Source organism: Dermacentor silvarum, chromosome 3 (assembly GCF_013339745.2).
Source record: "Dermacentor silvarum isolate Dsil-2018 chromosome 3, BIME_Dsil_1.4, whole genome shotgun sequence".
Lineage (NCBI taxonomy): Eukaryota > Metazoa > Arthropoda > Arachnida > Ixodida > Ixodidae > Dermacentor > Dermacentor silvarum.
In genome coordinates, this window is record NC_051156.1 from 130489172 (window position 1) to 130507366 (window position 18195).

General features: G+C 44.6%; 2 protein-coding genes across 5 annotated transcripts in view; both read left to right on the top strand.

Annotated features, from left to right (window-relative positions):
* The first annotated feature begins 341 nt into the window (after positions 1 to 341).
* Positions 342 to 3469, top strand: LOC125944537 (uncharacterized). Its single transcript, XM_049665037.1, has one exon. The coding sequence runs from the start codon at positions 715 to 717 to the stop codon at positions 3082 to 3084; it is 2370 nt and encodes a 789-aa protein (XP_049520994.1). The 5' UTR covers positions 342 to 714; the 3' UTR covers positions 3085 to 3469.
* Positions 3470 to 8410: 4941 nt separating this feature from the next.
* The window catches only part of LOC119445787 (monocarboxylate transporter 12-like), a 105049-nt gene continuing 95264 nt past the window's right edge, over positions 8411 to 18195 (top strand). For 3 of the 4 annotated variants that reach the window (XM_049663639.1, XM_049663636.1, XM_049663638.1), the window contains exon 1: positions 8411 to 8538. The gene's annotated coding sequence lies outside the window, so the exon portion shown is untranslated. The remainder of the gene's footprint in view (positions 8539 to 18195) is intronic. The other variant, XM_049663635.1, reaches the window with a different exon arrangement.

Sequence of the window (18195 nt, forward strand, 5' to 3'; positions counted from 1 at the left end):
TAAATATGAGTAAAATCATTTTGCTAGGCAACATAACAGCAAAAATACACGTAAATTATGCATCATTCCACTAATTTCACAACCATGTGCATGTGCAAGCATACAACACTGATGTGAGCTTCATTGTTAGCTCGATCACATTGCATTTTGTAACACCCTTTGGAGATTTGTGTGACACCAGTGAACTTTGTTGGCAGTTCGTTAGTACATGCATATGAGGAAAGTCGGCCGTCATTGCAACCAATGAAATGTTTAGAGGGATGTATTGTTTTCTTTATTTTTGCGTTTCTATATGGGAAATTTCTGGTGGAATAATTTTTCACCTGAAGCATAATCTATTTAAAAGTATAGAAGATAACCATGTGCCGTTGGTAGGACCTGTACCCATGATCTGCATGTCATTATTGAACGAATGTTACAGGAAGTGTTCACTTTTCTTCTTTCACGCTATGAGGCTTTTACAAAAATGAAGGTGCACTTGGCACTCAGGCACAACAGCTTGCTCGTTGTTCTGAGCACTCTTGTAGGTGATCGTTACCTAGATTCTGATTCGTGTTACACTAACATCAATTTAAACCTGAAAATACTGAACTTCTGTGAAGGTTTCTCATCCATTCCATAAAATGGACTGGTGCTTACATTCGCAAGTCATATTGGTAGTCTGTAGAAGCCATAAAGGAGTATTTTTAAAATAAAACATTTGTGTCTTTTCAGATGCCAGGACTCCGCTTCTTTCGCTGCCCACGGTGTGCCTCTCACCAATTCTCCTTAAGGACACTGTTTAGACACCTGCGCACTACCCATGGCCATGAAACAAATTGGGTGTGCGGCTTGAGTGGCTGCATGCAAACATTTCGTCAGTTTTTTTCATACAAGAAGCACGTATACCGAAAACATACTGCATTTGTGGAAGGAATGCGCCCCCGTGACATTTTGCGGGTGGGGATGACACGAAGCAGTACGAATGCAGCACCTGATGTACCTTCAGAAGATGCAGAGTGTCTAGATGTGCAGGCCGAACAGCATGACTCGGTCAGCAGTTCAAGTGACTATGCTTACCAACTGGCAGCACTACTTCTCAAATGGAAGGAAGGAAGGCGGCTACCTGAATCCACTGTGCATGAATTAGCCAATGATGTTATTGACTTCGTGGAAACCATCACAGACCATCAGCAGATACAACCTCAAGACGAGCCAGCCATCAACATAGAAGAGATTTGCAAGCAGCAACTTGACCAGCTACGGACAAGATCTGGCCGGACAACTTACTGGAAAGCACATTTCCCACTTGTAGAATCCCGTACGGTAGTGTTGCATGGAGGTGACACCATGGAATACGTTCCTCTCTGTGAAGTGCTCAAGTGCATTCTTGAACATTCACAACTTTCAAATGAGTGCAGCAGTTACTCCTGCGCAGATGGTTACATGCATTCGATATTTGATGGAAGTGCATTTAAAAACCATGAGTACTTTGCAGGTGATACCAGTAAACTTTGCCTGCAGTTGTACAGTGATGAGTTTGAAGTGTGCAACCCACTAGGCAGCAAGAGAGGAAAACATAAACTGACTGGTGTCTACTTCTCCGTGCTAAATTTTGATGTGAAGTTGCGGTCAGCACTGTCAGGTATTCATCTCTTACTCCTTGTTAAAGATAAGCATATTGCCACCTATGGATTTTCTAAGATTCTTGAACCATTAATCACAGATGTCAGGATACTAGCAAATCACGGCATAACTGTGAACGGAAACTTGGTAAAGGGATCCGTTTTCATTTTCACTGGTGACAATTTGTCTAGCCATAGAATTGGAGGCTTCAAATGCACATTCAGCCAAGGAAGAATTTGTAGGTACTGCATGGCTCTGCGGACCGAAACTGACTACAAGCATTTAGAAGTTGATTTTGTGCTTCGCTCACCGGAAGGGCACAAACACCACTTGAGTATGTTGAGTGCAGGGCTGCCGACTCTCTCATTGTATGGGGTCAAGGAGCCATGTGCTCTTTTATGCCCCGGCTTTGATCCGACGCTACACCTTCCACCGGATATAATGCATGATCTGCTTGAAGGAGTACTACCCTTTGCACTGCGGCATATAATATCTTCATTAATTGAACAACGATTATTTTCACTTCATGATTTGAACAAAAGCATGTCAGAATGGCTTTATGATACTCATGATATTGGTAGCAAACTAGAGCCCATTTCTAAGCCATATCTTCAAGGAAAAGCTGTCTTGAAGGGGTCGGCAACAGAAGCATTTTGCCTATTTCGCAACCTAACCTTCTTTGTTGGGGATAGCGTTCCTTCAGACAATGCAGTTTGGCAGCTTTACCTACTTCTCCGAGAAATTGTTGACATTGTCATGAGTCATAAAATTCCAGTTGCACATATTGCCTACTTGCAAAGAAAGATTCATTTCTTTTGTCTTGACTTCAAAGCATTGTTTCCATCAGTATCACTTCCATGTAAAATGCATTACCTCATACACTACCCTTCGCACATAGAGAAATTCGGACCATTGAGCCTGCTATGGGCAATGCGCTTTGAGGCAAAGCACCAGTATTTTAAAGATATTGCTCGAAAAATACGCAACTGGAAGAATCTTTCCCACAGTCTTGCAATGAGGCACCAGTTTTTGCAGAGTTTTTTATTCACTGCAGGTGATGACAAAACAACTCCCCGTAATACAGGCGTGAGGTGCATACTATACGAGCACCTACCTTGTTGTATTAGAGAGTTCATAACTGTGAATAATCTTGTGTCCACAAATGCAACGGTTGTCAAATCTGTGACTGTTGATGGCAGGACATACAGTGCAGGATGCTGCCTTGTCAAAAGTGTTCCAGAGGATGGTCTGCCGGAATTTTTGCTTGTGTGTCAACTATTTTATGTGAACAAGTTGCTATTGGTTCTGGCTAAACTGCTCGAAACTGTCTGTTTTGATGAGCACTTTCATGTGTATGTTGTCAGTCCCAGAGAAGAGTACACTGTTCTAACATCATTTTCCGAGTTTGAAATAGAACCGTTGTACATGCGTGAACACAAGGGTCGAAGTGTTGTGAGCGCTCGGCATTCATTGTTCTAAACAAGTAACAGGACTTTCTCGTGAAAAACTATAACAGAAAACTGCAACACTTAACTGCCCTATCTAACTTCAGTTGTAAATCGCACTTGTATCAACTTTGTTAATGACTTGCACCCTACTAGTTCTCGGGTGACAACTGTTTTTGTGACTCATTTGTGAAACCTCAATAATGACGCGTGCAGCTATGACGGAGATGTCGGCTTTTTTATATTTTGTGCATCTCCGAAATCTGTCTGGAAACAGAAGTTGCACCATTCACTGCAAGAACATTAATCGCTTGTATTTGCCGCTGCTGTAAACTTGCATGAGCAATGTGAATATATAATTACAATGCATTTTTGAAGGTAAGAAATCGCATAACAAACTAGTATTTTGCAAGACAAATAAATATTTATCCTGCACAAAAGCTATTATGTGTTCCCATGGTCCTGTTGGTATAAATCGTTCCTTGTATCCTCTGTACATTAATATACTACTCAACATGTACAGTCATAGACAAAAGTTTGTGAGCCACGTGTTTCGCAAACAAAGCCGATAGCTTTATTAACCGCTGGCTGGAGGTGAAAGTCAAAATTCTGTAAATTCAGCTCCCTGTGTGACGTACACAGCTGACGGTAATGACCTTGCTCGCCATGCCTGGTCAGCGCCGGCCACAAGTCGGAGAGGTTGAGGCTGCACGAGCGCCAGAGAAGAACTGGACCTTCACCTCAGCCGGACGCTGCCGCCGCTTAACCGATCACTACTTTGGCAAGGCTCCTAGTGAGGCCGCGGTGGCTAGCCAGGCGACCTCTAATAGCTATCCGCTTCGTTCGCTGATCACGTGGTCCACAAACTTTTGTCCCCTACTGTACACCCTTATGAGCACTTCAGCACCCATTAGTTATAGCACCCTTATTGCACCCTAGTTTACACCCTTCCGGTAATTGCACCCTTTGTGTATTGCGCGTAGGGTGCTCCGGCCCAAATAGGGTGCTTGAAGGGTGTGCAGTGGGGTGTATATCTAGGGAGCACCCTTTTTTACAGCCTTAAGGGTGAGAAATTGTTTAGTGTGTACGCTTTTAACACGACAAAGCACGAGACGACTGGCTACAGCCCGTTTTTTCTGCTCTACACTCGTCCGCCGCGTCACACACTGGACACCATATTTTCTTTCTCCACCCACGACGATCTCAACATCGCCGACACTCTGTGTCTCGCTGAAGAAGCTCGACGCTTGGCCCGCATACGTACTCTGGCGTCGCAAGACCGGTCAAAAGCTTGGTACGACAGGCACCATCGGGATGCCACCTATTCTACAGGGGATCTAGTCTGGCTATGGTGGCCGGTGCGCAAACGTGACCTGTATCAGAAACTTCTCGCCAACTATACTGGCCCGTACGTTATTGTTGGCGAGCTCAGTGAAGTTAATTATGGACTGGCGCGTCTCACCGTAACTGGACAGCGCTCCACCAAGACTGAGGTTGTGCATGTCGCTCGTCTCAAGCCCTTCACACCGAGAACTTAGCTGACTTGCCCGGCAGGCTTCGTCTAGGAGGGGACAAATATTACAGTCAATGTAGCCGCATTAGTAGAAGACGAAGGAGTGTGAACGGAGAAGACGAGAAAGAGAACGTTTTTGCTCGTCCGAGGCTTGCCCTGAGGCCTGTTTAATAAACTTCGTTTGCCTCGCGTCGTAACATTATGCTGGGTTCCTGGACACAGAAACATCGAAGGTAATACGCTTGCCGGCCATGTTGCTACATCCACTAAAAATCTGACCAATTCTGCCGTAGCAGTCCCTGCCACAGATTTGAAACCTTTCTTACGGAAGAAAATTAGAAGCTATTGGCAACACACATGGAACGCTGAAACCCATAATAAATTAGATGTTATTGAGCCAAACTTAGGAAATTGGCCACCTATAACAAAAGTACGACATACCGAGGTTATTTTCTGTCGTCTTAGGATAGGGCACACATATGGAACTCACTCCAACTTGCTGACCAATGATGCACCAGCTGTCTGTGATAGATGTGGTGAGGCGCTGACGGTCCTTCACATATTGTTAGAGTGTCGGCAATTAGAAGATCAGAGGAAAAAGTAATTTGCCCCTGCATACAGACATCACATTCCCCTTCACCCTGCAATGTTTCTCGTAATAGAACCGATTTTTGACAGTAATGTAGTTTTGAGATTTTTACATGATGTTGGTAAATTGCCAGTTATCAGACCAAGGTATGCGTAGCATACCCCCGTAGTAGAGGTGAATGCTGTTACAGCACTTTTGTAGAGCACCTGCCCCCATTCCTTAGCCTCAAGGGCCTTGTTGAGGCACTTGTGCCAGTATCATCGTGTTTTACACCATTCCTTCATAACAAAACATTCATGGTCATAGCGCAAACCTGCACTCATTGCCATTATTTTAATACTGATATATTTTATGACAGTTGCAGCGACTGATTTTAGGCCCTTTACAGCCATGCTACATCCTCCATTCAGAGCAAATTTTGCATCGCATAAACGTCTCGTTGAAAACTCGTCACCACGTGTCTGGCACTATTTGGCCATACCTGGCCCTTGCGCCATAAAACCCCATACATCATCATCATCACATTCTCTTCCTTTGTAGTTTAAATTTCGGCTCTACTTTACCTTTCATTTCCTCTATACCCCTTCCTCAGCACAGTCGTTTGTATATACACTGGTTAACCTGTCTGTCTTCCTATCTTTTTTCCTCCTTCCTCCAAGAACATGTGTTAGCATTATAAATCTAGGTGTCCATGATTTAGAACAGAAAGCAGAACATTCTATATCAAATACTTCACATGTACATAACTCATAAGAGATTGTGAACGACATGCGAATGTGTCCAAGCTTTGAAGTTACAGCATTGTATTTGAAATTTCACCCGCCGTGGTTGCTCAGTGGTTATGGTGTAGGGATGCTGAGCACGAGGTCACGGGATCACATCCCGGCCACGGCGGCCGCATTTTGATGGGGGCGAAAGGCAGAAAACACTCGTTTACTTGGGTTTAGATGCACATTAAAGAACCCCAGATGGTACAAATTAATCCGGAGTCCCCCACTACGGCGTGCCTCATAATCAGATGGTGGTTTTGGCATGCAAAACCCCATCGGCATTATTAGCACTAAAATTCACCCATATTTAATCTGAATACAATGAGCGCATACACAGTGTAAACAAAGTAATCAAGCCATGACAACAGACACACACACATTATGCTCTTCGCAAGCAACTAAAGGGAGAAAAATACGTTCAGTTGCATTCTTCACGTTATGCACAAACACATTCCACATATACATGACTTTTTCGAAATCAACTCAATGTGCTTCGGCTTATGGTTTATTTCACAGTCATATTTCTTCACACTTGGAGCTAATAACTAATCGGCCCACATTGTCAGCTGACTCTCAGGGGCACTCATTTAGGTCCTTACACTTACTGGCATGCAGTTGCACTTGCATTTACACTCTCCTAAACTCGGTGACTTCCCAGTATTGTCCAATCAGTAGAAATTAGTGAAAGGCTGTCGAATGTGTGTCTATCTGTAGTGATTTTACAGCTCGTGTAAGTGCTTCAAGGCCATCCGCGTAAAAGAAATATTGTTAACACTTGTATCTTTCTGAGCCCCACAGCAATTTTGAGCTGGCAAAATATGAGCTTTTTCTTCGTGTGCTTCATCATAAGCATGTGATATTTCCGAACTGCAGTGAACAGCCATTATGGGCCTGATTTTCGCTTACCGGTGCTGTGGTCCACTTTAAAGTTCCAATGGAGAGCCCGGGGTTCTGCTTTCTTTGGTGTAGTTCTTGTTAGTGTCGACCTCCTGCTTTACTCCTGTATAGAAAAACAATCAATTAGACGAGAATAAAAAGAAAATGCAGAAATTTGATAACTCGAGATACATACGCTCATAGGAAAGGTCTTATTAAGACCTATTTTGAGGCTAGTGGAACCTCATATTGGCAAATCAACACTGCATAGCAATCACCACACAAAAGCAAATTATCCAAATTGTTGTGTTCTTTTGCTTCTATCATGGATTTTTTAGCTATGCAGCGCTGCTCTCTCACAACATTATGAAACGGCGCAAGTACTGAAAAGCAGATTTTGCTGTCTGCAATAAAACATGAAACTGCTACAATCGGCGTGACATATCGCGGCGTTGAAATTTCGCCAGTGCCATAGAACTTGCTCCTTCTACAAGTAACGAGCCTACTGCTCATCTCCGAGAGATAGTGTGGCAAATCCTGTGTCTAGTGCAAACCGGCACTTCGGAGCTGCTGTGTCGTAAGAGTTATACGATTATGGTCAGGTCAAGCAAACGCTTGAGCTAAATTGGGCTTTGAATTTTAGTGAACTTAACGCATTGAACAAGAAAGTCAGATACGTACGCAATTGATACACTGCACAGAGGAAAGTGCGTAACACACCAGAAAATTGTTCAAAATTAAACCGTCGTTTGACTAACTGCAACTACGAAATGCAATGAATCAATCGCGCTAAGCCCACGAAAGGGATTTGAAGAAAGCACATTTTGTGTTTAGAACGCTACACGCGATTACCAGCGGCGCTATAAAACGCAAGAAATAATGAAAATTCGTGCATGAAATTTAAACGAATGTACAGCTGGCTACGCAAGAAAACAAATATCGCCGAGGCAGTCCTTCCTCCTCCTCGCCATCAAATCAACGCAGAGGCGATGACTTCTTTTTCTTCGTTCTCTCCTTTTGCCCTTCGCTTTTTTCTCCTTCAAAGCATCTCTCTCACCTCTCTTTGTAGCTTTTGCTTTGTAACTTCGGCGCGCTTATTCTGCTCCAAACTTGCAGGGCTGCAAATAAACGTTACGACCACTCGCGGCCGCATGTAGCGGGCCTAGCCTGCCAGCGCAGCTATTGTCACGCATAATACTGCTTGAAAGTGCGTTTATATGCAGTACTTTTCGCTGGACGAAAATATATCGCATATGTACCGGACGTTATATGGGACACAACAAAGAATGTAGGACGTGAGAAGCAGTCAGGGTTCTTTGAATGCTGTCGCGCTCCAGTATTAAAGGCGAAGCTTTTATCATTCCTGCGATTTGGCCAAAATCTATGAGCTTCCGTGTGTTTAAGGATATAAGCGCTTTATCAAATCAGAACTGGATGAGGTTTCCGAAAGAGATTCCGACATGAGTATCGCTCACGCTCTCTCGTGTAAAGAAGTGTGGAAGCGAGAGACAGTTGACTGTAGCGGGAAATATTTGTGTTAGACACGTTATCGCTACACCTTTCATGTTCGCCACGTGCGGGAGTCACGGGTTATCGGTGAGTGGGGCGCATCGAAGGCTATGCCCCAGTTAAGCATTTTCTCCGCGAGCTCGTGCTAGAGCTTGTTCGAGGTACGTAGTGTACCTCTGTCAAGAGATACCTTGAGATCGTCTGGTCTCCTGAGGATCAGTTACAGCAGAGGTGAGCTTTTGCAACAAAACATCCTTCTATTGAGTTTTTATGAACCTTAAAAGAACATTTCGGCACAATCAGACTTCTTTCTCGCATCTTGGCCGCAACTAATAGCCAGGTTGCGGTTTCGGGGTGCTCGACCTTGCATTTCAATTGCGACTTTCGTCGCCAGTCACCGTTATTGAGGTTTTCCATATGTTTTGTCGCACCGTCGATAGCCAGACGGTTCACATCTTTCGATCTGACATAGATTCTTGCATTATCAGCATCAACCTGTACGTATTTATGTCCGCTGCAGGACGAAGGCCTCTCCCTGTGATCTCCAATTACCCCTGTCTTGCGCTAGCTGATTCCAACTTGCTCCTGCAAATTTCCTAACTTCATCTACCCATCTGATTTTCTGCCGACCTCGATTGCGCTTCCCTTCTCTTGGTATCCATTCTGTAACCCTAATGGTCCACCGGTTACCCATCCTACGCATTACATGGCCTGCCCAGCTCCATTTCTTGCACTGAATGTCAACTAGAATATCGGCTATCACCGTTTGTTCTCTGAACCACATCGCTCTGCTCCTGTCTCTTAACGATAGGCCTAATATTTTTCGTTCCATCGCTCTTTGTGCGGTCCTTAACTTGTTCTCGAGCTCCTTTGTTAGTCTCCAAGTTTCTGGCTCATACGTTAGCACCGGTGGATTGCAACAATTGTACACTTTTGTTTTCTACGACAGTGGTAAGCTGTCGTTGGGTTAGTTTGCAGCATTACAGACTTGCATACGGCATGAGTCTTGCATTATCATCATCATCATCACCCTATATTTATGTTCACTACAGGACGAAGGTCTCTCCCTGTGATCTTGAATTGCCCCTGCCTAGCGATAGCATTATACTATTTCCAAATTACCGTCTCGAACTTTGCGGTCACTCTTCCCCTCTAAAATCTCCTAATATTTTGCGATTATTGATCTCGGGGACGGGTTTTGAGCACTGGGCGTGTTGGAATAGCTTCGTATTTTCATAGCAGAAGACCAACGTGAAAACAAGATAACATGATAGTTTAGCGCTGTGACAAAGCCGGCGAAACATCTTACTGTTTCCCAAGATTTACAATCTGTAATAAATGAATAAGAAAATCAAAAATTTGGAGGACGCTTAAGCTTCGCCTTTAAGAGTGGAACACGATAGCATTCACAAATCCCTGACTGCACCTCATGGTTACTGGAAACTGCAGCCTATGCAACCGCATTCTTTACCGGGAAACACTGGCAGCGAACGTTATGCACGAAGTCATGCTTTCTGGTAGAAATCTTGCGTGGGCCGATCCCGGCGGTGGTGCACAGTCGCGCAAAAAAAAAGCTGCATGATTTTTAGGCTTCTGTTATTGTTAAGCACTTTTATTATGTCTGTCTGAAAGATTTTAACATAAAAGGCATGCGCTGTGGGTGTTTTGTTGGATGAGATATGTTTTTGGGCTGTCATTTTCATTATTCCGAGAAATAAATTTTCAAGAATGTAAGACTAGATAGAGCAACTTTACATGATAGAATGGTGTGGCAATCTAACCCGTATATACAGCCGAGGGTGAATCTCAGCAAGGCTACCATTGGCTGTTTTAATGCAGACGCTCTGTCTAGGCTAGCGCCAAGGGCCCCTTCAGTTACTGCCCTAGCAGGCGGGTGATACCTTTAGCAAAATGGCGGCACACATAGTTGTTTACGACGTCATGTCAACAGGAACAGCAGCCGCGCGGCGCCTTTTCGTCACGGCGCTCTTTTTTAAATGCGAAGCATTTCTTAGCGAATATTTGCTACTTTCACCGTATCTATCTATCCAGCCGCCTACGACTTTGTGCTCTCATGGTCGTTTCGTTAACTTGGTATGCACCAAAATTGACATACTATGACAAGAGTATATAACGAACATAAATGATAGTTCATGACATTCGTGTCATGTAGGTCATGACAATGACCCAGCGAAAAAGTTTAGCACTGAAAGATCACTCAAATGGGTTCGAACGTGGGTACTACGTGAAGGAATCACTACAGGATCCTGGTAGAAGTACAGTCATGAATAGTCATGAGCATGTCTCAGCAAAAGTGACAATGACAGCGAAAAAAGATTAAAGGATGTGAGCACTACGTGAAAGAAACACTCAAGGACGATGGTAGAAATCATAGTCATGAGCATCACTCAGCAAAAATGACAATGACTCAGCGAAAAAAAGATTAACACTCAAAAACCACTGAAATGGGTTCGGACGTGGGTACTAAGTAAAGGAAACACTACAGGAGGCTGGTAGAATTCATAGTCATGAGCATGACTCAGCAAAATGACAATGACTCAGCGAAAAAAGTATTGCGCTCAAAAACCACTGAAATGGGTTCGGACGTGGGTACTAAGTGAAGAAAACACTACAGGATGCTGGTAGAAGTAATAGTCATGAGCATGACTCAGCAAAATGACAATGACTCAGCGAAAAATGACTACCACTCAAAAACCACTTGAATCGGTTCGGACGTGGGCACTAAGTAAAGAAAACACACAAGGACGCTGCTAGCAATCATAGTCATGAGCATGAATCAGCATAAATGACAATGACTCAGCGAAAAAGATTAACAATCAAAACCCACTGAAATGGGTTGGGACGTGGGTACTAAGTGAAGGAAACACTAAAGGTTGATGGTCGAAGTCATAGTCATGAGCATGACTAAGGCGTTCACCTTAAGGTCTCTTAGGTGTAGCTAAAGGGACTCCTGAGGACTCATGACACGAATGTCATGACATGCGTGTCATGTAGGTCATGAAAGAGCCGCCTATGTCTTCGCGCTCTCATGGTCGTTTCCTTAACTTGGTAGGCTATCCGCCCTCTGCTTCGCATAACATCGATTCCCACAGGGCATGGGATCTGTCGGTTTTTTTCTCTCTCTTTTTATTATGCCGACCCGCTCCGCTCATTCCCTACCCCCTCCTCCCATGCCGCGCGCCCCTTTTTTCTTGCTTTTCTTTTTGCCTGTGCGTCGGGCGTTTTTTTTTTTTTTTTTTCGTTTATCGCGTGCGCTTTACGAATTCCATTGGCACCGTTTTGTAGCGTTAGCTACACTGGCCTAGCCAAGCCCGTTTCGCGCGGCACATCAAGAGCCGTGCTGCGCATGCGCAAGGATCAGTGATGTCACACGGCTTGCGCACCGGAGCCACCGGAGCCGGCACCTCTCGCGCACTCCGCCGCCGCCGCGCGCGACTCACCGCCGCCGGTCTGCGCATTCCAGAGGAGTGACGTCGTAGCCGTGGTAGACGCACTGGCGCCGGCGCGCGCTCGCTGTGCAGTCGCCGTCTGACACTGCGCTGGAGCCGCTGCGCTTCTGACTGGCGTTTGCCAGTGTGGTATAGCCATGGAGAAGGAGAGCGCAAATGCTGCTCAACAGCGCAGAAGAACGGAGAAGCTTGACTCATCGGATCCCGAAGTAGTTGCCTGGCAATTAGCGGTTGAGCGTAGGAGACAACCAGGAAAGCTAAGAATAATCAGCTGAACCTTTGCTAACGCTACGTATATCCTGGCATAGCCGAGCTAAGCCACTGCAACTTTTTTGTACTCACGTGTGGTGCGGCCCGTGCGTTCTTTGTGTTTGCATGCACGCAGTCTTGTCCACTACTGCGACCATGTCGGCATGTGCCAGAACATACAAAAAAATGCATTCCACTTACAACACACCTGATTTTGGGCCTCGTTTTATTGACTTCGTTTCCGAAAACCAAGATATTCATATAACGTGGATTGATACACGCCCAGAAAATGAACAGAAGTGAAGAATACATGACATTTTCACGAGTACTAAACAGCACAAAAGTTCACGGTTGTGTTTGAAATTAAAGCCGGCGGTAAAAAAAAAAACAAAGCGCGAAGGCAATTTCATGTATACAAATATAAAGAAGACAATATCTTTATAAAATGCCCTAATGATGAAAGAGCAGAAGAGCTGAGATATGTACTCAGATATTGCGTCATACTGGACGACGTGTATGACCTAGTCATGACAACTAAAGAAAATGGAAATTCACTGGAAATGGCAACAGAAATGAACACAGGCAAAATACATAAAAATGAATAATCAACAAATACCGTTTTATTGACTGCCATAGCAAAAAAACTGAAAATAATTAGCTAAATACTTTCTCAGATATTGCACAAAAGTATATGAAATGACTGACATGTTCGTTACTGCTAAACAAAATGAAACAGCAGACCTGCCAGAAAAAAATAACATTGCACTAAGAACGGAAAGGCAAATTATTTTCACTTGGTCACAGCTTGAGTACTGGTGGCAAGGGGGAGCAGAAGGTAATAACTTTTTGCAGCAGCACATAGCAAACATTTGCCGAAAAGCCTATTCCTCAAATATGGTGAGATAAGCCAACAACACTTTTCTTTACCCGCCAATGCAATGCTTAGCAGTTAAGTTATGTCACTGAAGGCACTAAGTCATACCTTGTATACCGTGCACTCCTCTATGAATAAACACGAACTGCAAAAGTCTGCATATAGGGCAGTTGCAATGCTCCAGCTACCCAGAAAGAAACCATTTCATGATGGTTGTTTGTAAAGGTTTCTATAGGTAATTACAGAGATAATAGGTAAATACGAAGAGTCATTTTGCAGCTGTTCGTGTGTTTATAGGTAGCCGGCACACAGCAAAAGCACTGAGGGCAGAACGTAAACAGAATGAAAAGGAGAGAGTCAAGTTGCAGAGTGAAATTCGGTACATAAAAACACAGGTCAAATACCAAGTGATAACGAGGAGGCACATCTATTTGTCACCTTTGTATACTGGTAAAAAGCAAAGTGTAGCGCAATCGAGGCACAAGGACGTCCGGAAACGCTTAAAACAAACACATGCATAGGGCCTTGTTCGCGCCCGTCAACCTTCTCGTGCCCTCGTGCCATTCCTACGCTACATTTCACTCTTCCCAAGGAGAATGACCGATAAGCCTTTATGACCATTCTGACTGTATATTAGCCTATGTATTTCTGTGCCAAGCCACATGTACGCAGACAAAATTGTGAAATGTGCACAACGCTCGCGACAAAGAAAAATATCTTCTAGAATGAACCACAACTGAGGTGAGTCAAAGGTGAAGGTGTTGTGCTGCTTAGTATGAGTCAGCTGTTCCTGGCACGATGCTGGCAGAATGCAAACCGATATGCTCATGCATCAACTCGTCATGATAGCTGACCTGCTCTGGCATTTCGCTGCTGCATATCAATGGGAGCGACATGCAAAAACGGTTGTGTACTTGCATGTAAGAGAACAATAAAGAACCCAAGGATTCAAAATTATTCCGGAGTCGCCACTAATCTGATCATGTATCATGGCCGGCTGCACGAAGCCTGTGCCATGTAAATGCACCGAGCAGATTCTGTAGTTGTTCACCTTTTCCCTGGGCAAACCCATCAGCTCTGGCCTTCCGGAATACCTTAAAAACGCTTCCATGCTGAAAAACGGAAAAAGGTCAGTGCGAAAAATAAACTACAACGACATAAAGTGTGCAGTCGGATAATACAAAAGTGAACTCGGTTCCTCGTCTCGCTACAGTACAAGTTCTAATACATCTACCTTGAATCTCATAAACGCGTTTTTAAACAATGGCGAATTATTAGTATAGGAGGCGAATGGAAAACACACATACAAGCACGCGGTTATATTAGAGACGGGAAGGTGAAACTACGTCTCAAATACTTTATGTTCGCTGCTGCTTGTTGGTACATATAACGATATTACTGTAACATGGTGCTCTTCTTAAATCAGGCATACTTGCAAAATTTACCATTGCCTCACCTCAGAACAGCTACGTATGTCGGCGCACACTAATTGGCACAAAGAAAAACCGGGACGCAAATGGCACGCTCGCCTGTTGTGTTTGAGGACCCATGCAGAAGGATCTCGCAGGACTTGTTTTGAAGTATTCGTGCACCATAGCACGATGCACGAACCGTGCTAGTCGTGAAACACCACCACGCACAAGCCCACACAAAAAATAATTATAATTGGAGGACACTTAAGCGTAGCTTTTAAGAGTGGAACGCGATAGCATTCAAGGATCCCTGACTGCTTCTCACGCTTCCCGACAACTGCAGCTTAAGCAACCGTAATGGCTGCCGGGAAACACTGGCGGCGAACACTATGCACGAAGGCGAGCTTTCTGGCAGAAACACGGCCTATTGTGTGGGGCGATTCCGGAGATATTGCACAGCTGCCCCCCCCCCCCCCCCCAAAAAAAAAAAAAAAAGCTTAATTTTCAGGTTCCCGTTTTTCTTACGTACTTTGAATATTTCAGTTTGAGAAGATTTAGCATAAAAGGCATGCGCTGTGGGTGTTTTGTTTCATGACATTTGTTTGTGGATTGTCATTCTCAAATTTCCGAGGAATAGCTTCGCCAAGAATGCAAGACAAGGTGTGAGCAACATTAATGATAGAACATATACATGTACCTAATATATTCGGAGGGCCTGCGTGGTTGGGGATGATTTTCTCCGCCACCTCATCACACCCCGGTTGCGGACACCGGATTTTATGCCACATGGGGCCCTTAACGCTGTCGGGTTAAAAGGAGCACGAAACTGACTACGCCAGCCAACATTCGCTTTCCGCTGACGGCAGAAAACGAGAACTTTCGGGAGCGAGCTAAGGTTGGCGTCGGCACGGCGGCGGGCGCCCGCGACGGCAGTCGAAGGTGAGGGAGCTACGTAGGAGTTGACTGGGAGGTCGAAGGGGAGCGAAGTTTCGGGGAGGGGTGTGAGACGAACTACGGCTTCATAGATTAGCGCGCGCATATCTCGGAAGTCGTAGAAGAGCGGATTGGCTTTCCGGCTCGCCTGATGGATGGCGCTAGTTACCTCTGCCATCGAAGCGGCGGAGATTTCGGGGCCGGTAAACCACATGTCATATAGGAAGGCTTGGCATATAAATATGCTTAAATATATACGAAAAGGTTCGCTCACGGACAACTCCGCCGACGTTGGCTCTGATGCTGGACACCAACACCATATTTTCTGCGACAAGGGGTATTTAACGTATCGAGTTAAAAGAGGGTAAGGCACGAGGGCTCTATTACAACTAGAGTGTACTAGACAATGGTAGTAGTGTGGGCCAAACGGCGCTCTACAGCTTACGCGCAGCGCAAGGTCGATCCAAATGGTCGCGAAGCTTCAGGCGAAAAGCGGTTCAGAACGAATTGTCACCGACATCAGCAAGGGTAATTATGGGAGCAGCGATTAAAGCGCGACCATGTTTGGTGGAAAGAAACATTGGGAAAGAAAAAGTCGTTTGGGTCTGTCCCTCCTCTGTAGTATGTAGTATTAGTCGTCGTAGTAGGTAGCCACGTCTACTTTTATGAAAAAAAATTCCGAAAGTTGTGTCCGTAGCGCGGAATCGAACCAAGGACCCCTCGCTTCCGAACGCGCGGCGCTAACCACTACGCCACAAAGCGAACATGGACACACAAACCACCATGACAATAAATACCCAACATTAACGAAAGACTGCGCGTTTCTAACGCGTTTGTGCTAGCGCGTTACAGCCTGCCCGTGTAAGAAGCTGGTGTAAGACGCTGTGGCCTCTCCGCCTTACCCCCGTATTCATAAACGCTCCTCGACTTGAACTTGACTTGCCACCGCCTTGGGCAGCGCGTTCGAAACGCGTTGAAGGCGGTGGCAAGTCAAGTTCAAGTCGAGGAGCGTTTATGAATACGGGGGTTATACTCTCTCAGCAGTCATGTGATGGCGTCGGCAAACGCGGTGCACGTTCCGGCATGTGTAAACGGCTGCGTAAGACGCTGTGGCCTCTCCCCCTTACTAGAGAGTACTGCACGTTTCTAACGCGTTTGTGCTAGCGTCCCCTTAAGCGGGAGATGGTGTAATTATAATGATGGGCGCTGTTATAAAATAGGAATGACGTCACATATGCCGCATGTCATTGGTGGAAGTCAATCGTTCGATTCAGTGCGGCGAGACTGGGCGAATTACACGGAAGATTCACGGTTTACCGATGATTCCCTCCGGAGCTTCGCCCACTCATCATCATTCAGCCGGTGGATATGCGGTGTTTTTTTTTTATTTAAAGCGAGATACAGTTATATTCATTCAACGAAAATAAAATGCCCAATCAATTTTATATATGCATGGCGAAAAAAGAACAACTCTATTTTACTTGATCATTATCAATAAAACCATTTTTCAGCGCCCACCGATAGCGGCGGGCGTTGACGCCGCTGTCACTTGCAATGCAATGCAGCTCTTAAAGTGGACAGAAAGGCCCCACTGACATGTTGTGTTGCTTTGCTCGTCGGCGTTTGTCTGGTTTTGGTGACGCGGGTAGTTTCATTGTTTCTTAATCTGTTCAGTCAAAGGTAGTGAGTTGCTACAGCCAGATAGTTGTTTACCTTAGTTGTTTCCATTCCATTTCCACATAATTTAAGCAAATGGTACATAGACAATATATTCACGACATATATGCAAGAGAAAATATCAAATAGTCTAAATGCGCTAATTGAAAAAGTAAGAACTCCCGAACGGAATACGCGCACGTGTTTGCAGTAATAAACACACTTATTTATGAATACTGCACAGAAAGCTCGCATTCGCAGCAATATGAGGCACAGCCGGCAAGAACACCTGATATATATATATATCAATCAGTATATACGTACAGTATATCAATAACACCTGCATATACAGGGTGTCCCAGCTATCACACGGCACGATATAAAAAAAGAGGAACCGCGTTACGCGAAGTAAATCTAGTGCGTATTGTTTCCAGTGCAGTGGAGTAGCCACCAGTTATTTTTCCGTTACTGAGATTTAATAAATAATTCTAATTAATTATCTAACTCGAGAAGTGCTGTCCTAATTATCAAAGTGTCAACGAGAATATTGTAGAGCACCATGAAAAACTACCCATACGGCTTTCTGTTGCTGAATACGTGCTACATAAAAGTATTTTTCCGAGGATGAAAGAAGCCCGCGAATGCACGCAAAGTGCCCAGGGCGGTCAGTTCCTGAGCTTATTTAACGTGCACCTAAATAGAAGCACACGGGTGTTTTTCAATTTCGTTCCCATCGAATTCCGTGACCTGGATTGAACCCGCGAGCTTCTGTTTAGCAGCGCAACGCCGTATCCACTAATTACGCTACCGCATTGGCTTTCGTTCTTTTTCGATTTTTCTTTTCTCTTTTTTTGAAGTATCGATTGGAAAAAAAATCCACGTATGGCATACGGCCTATGATTAGGATATAAATTTATGATTATATGATTAGGATTAAGATTAGGATATAGAATGGCTAACTAAAACTGTTTTCGGCGCTTGAGGTCGGACCGCGAGAAATGACCCCGTACCAATTACTCCACATTCTGTTACGCGAGGAAGGCTGAAACATGAATAAAATGTTGCGCGGCAGTTTCTTTCTTTTTTATAAAAAATACTTCCCGTAAATCAGAGGACAAGGCGCCGGATGTGGCAGATATGTTTTGTTTGTTTCAAGTGTAAAGCAGTAAGGTTGAAAATGTTTCTCGGTCTGCGTTTCGCAATACCTACTGATGGAAAATTATATGCGCAACAATACACGCGAGACATACATGCTGCTTGAAGAACGATAAAAATATTTGTTCTCCAAGGCGAA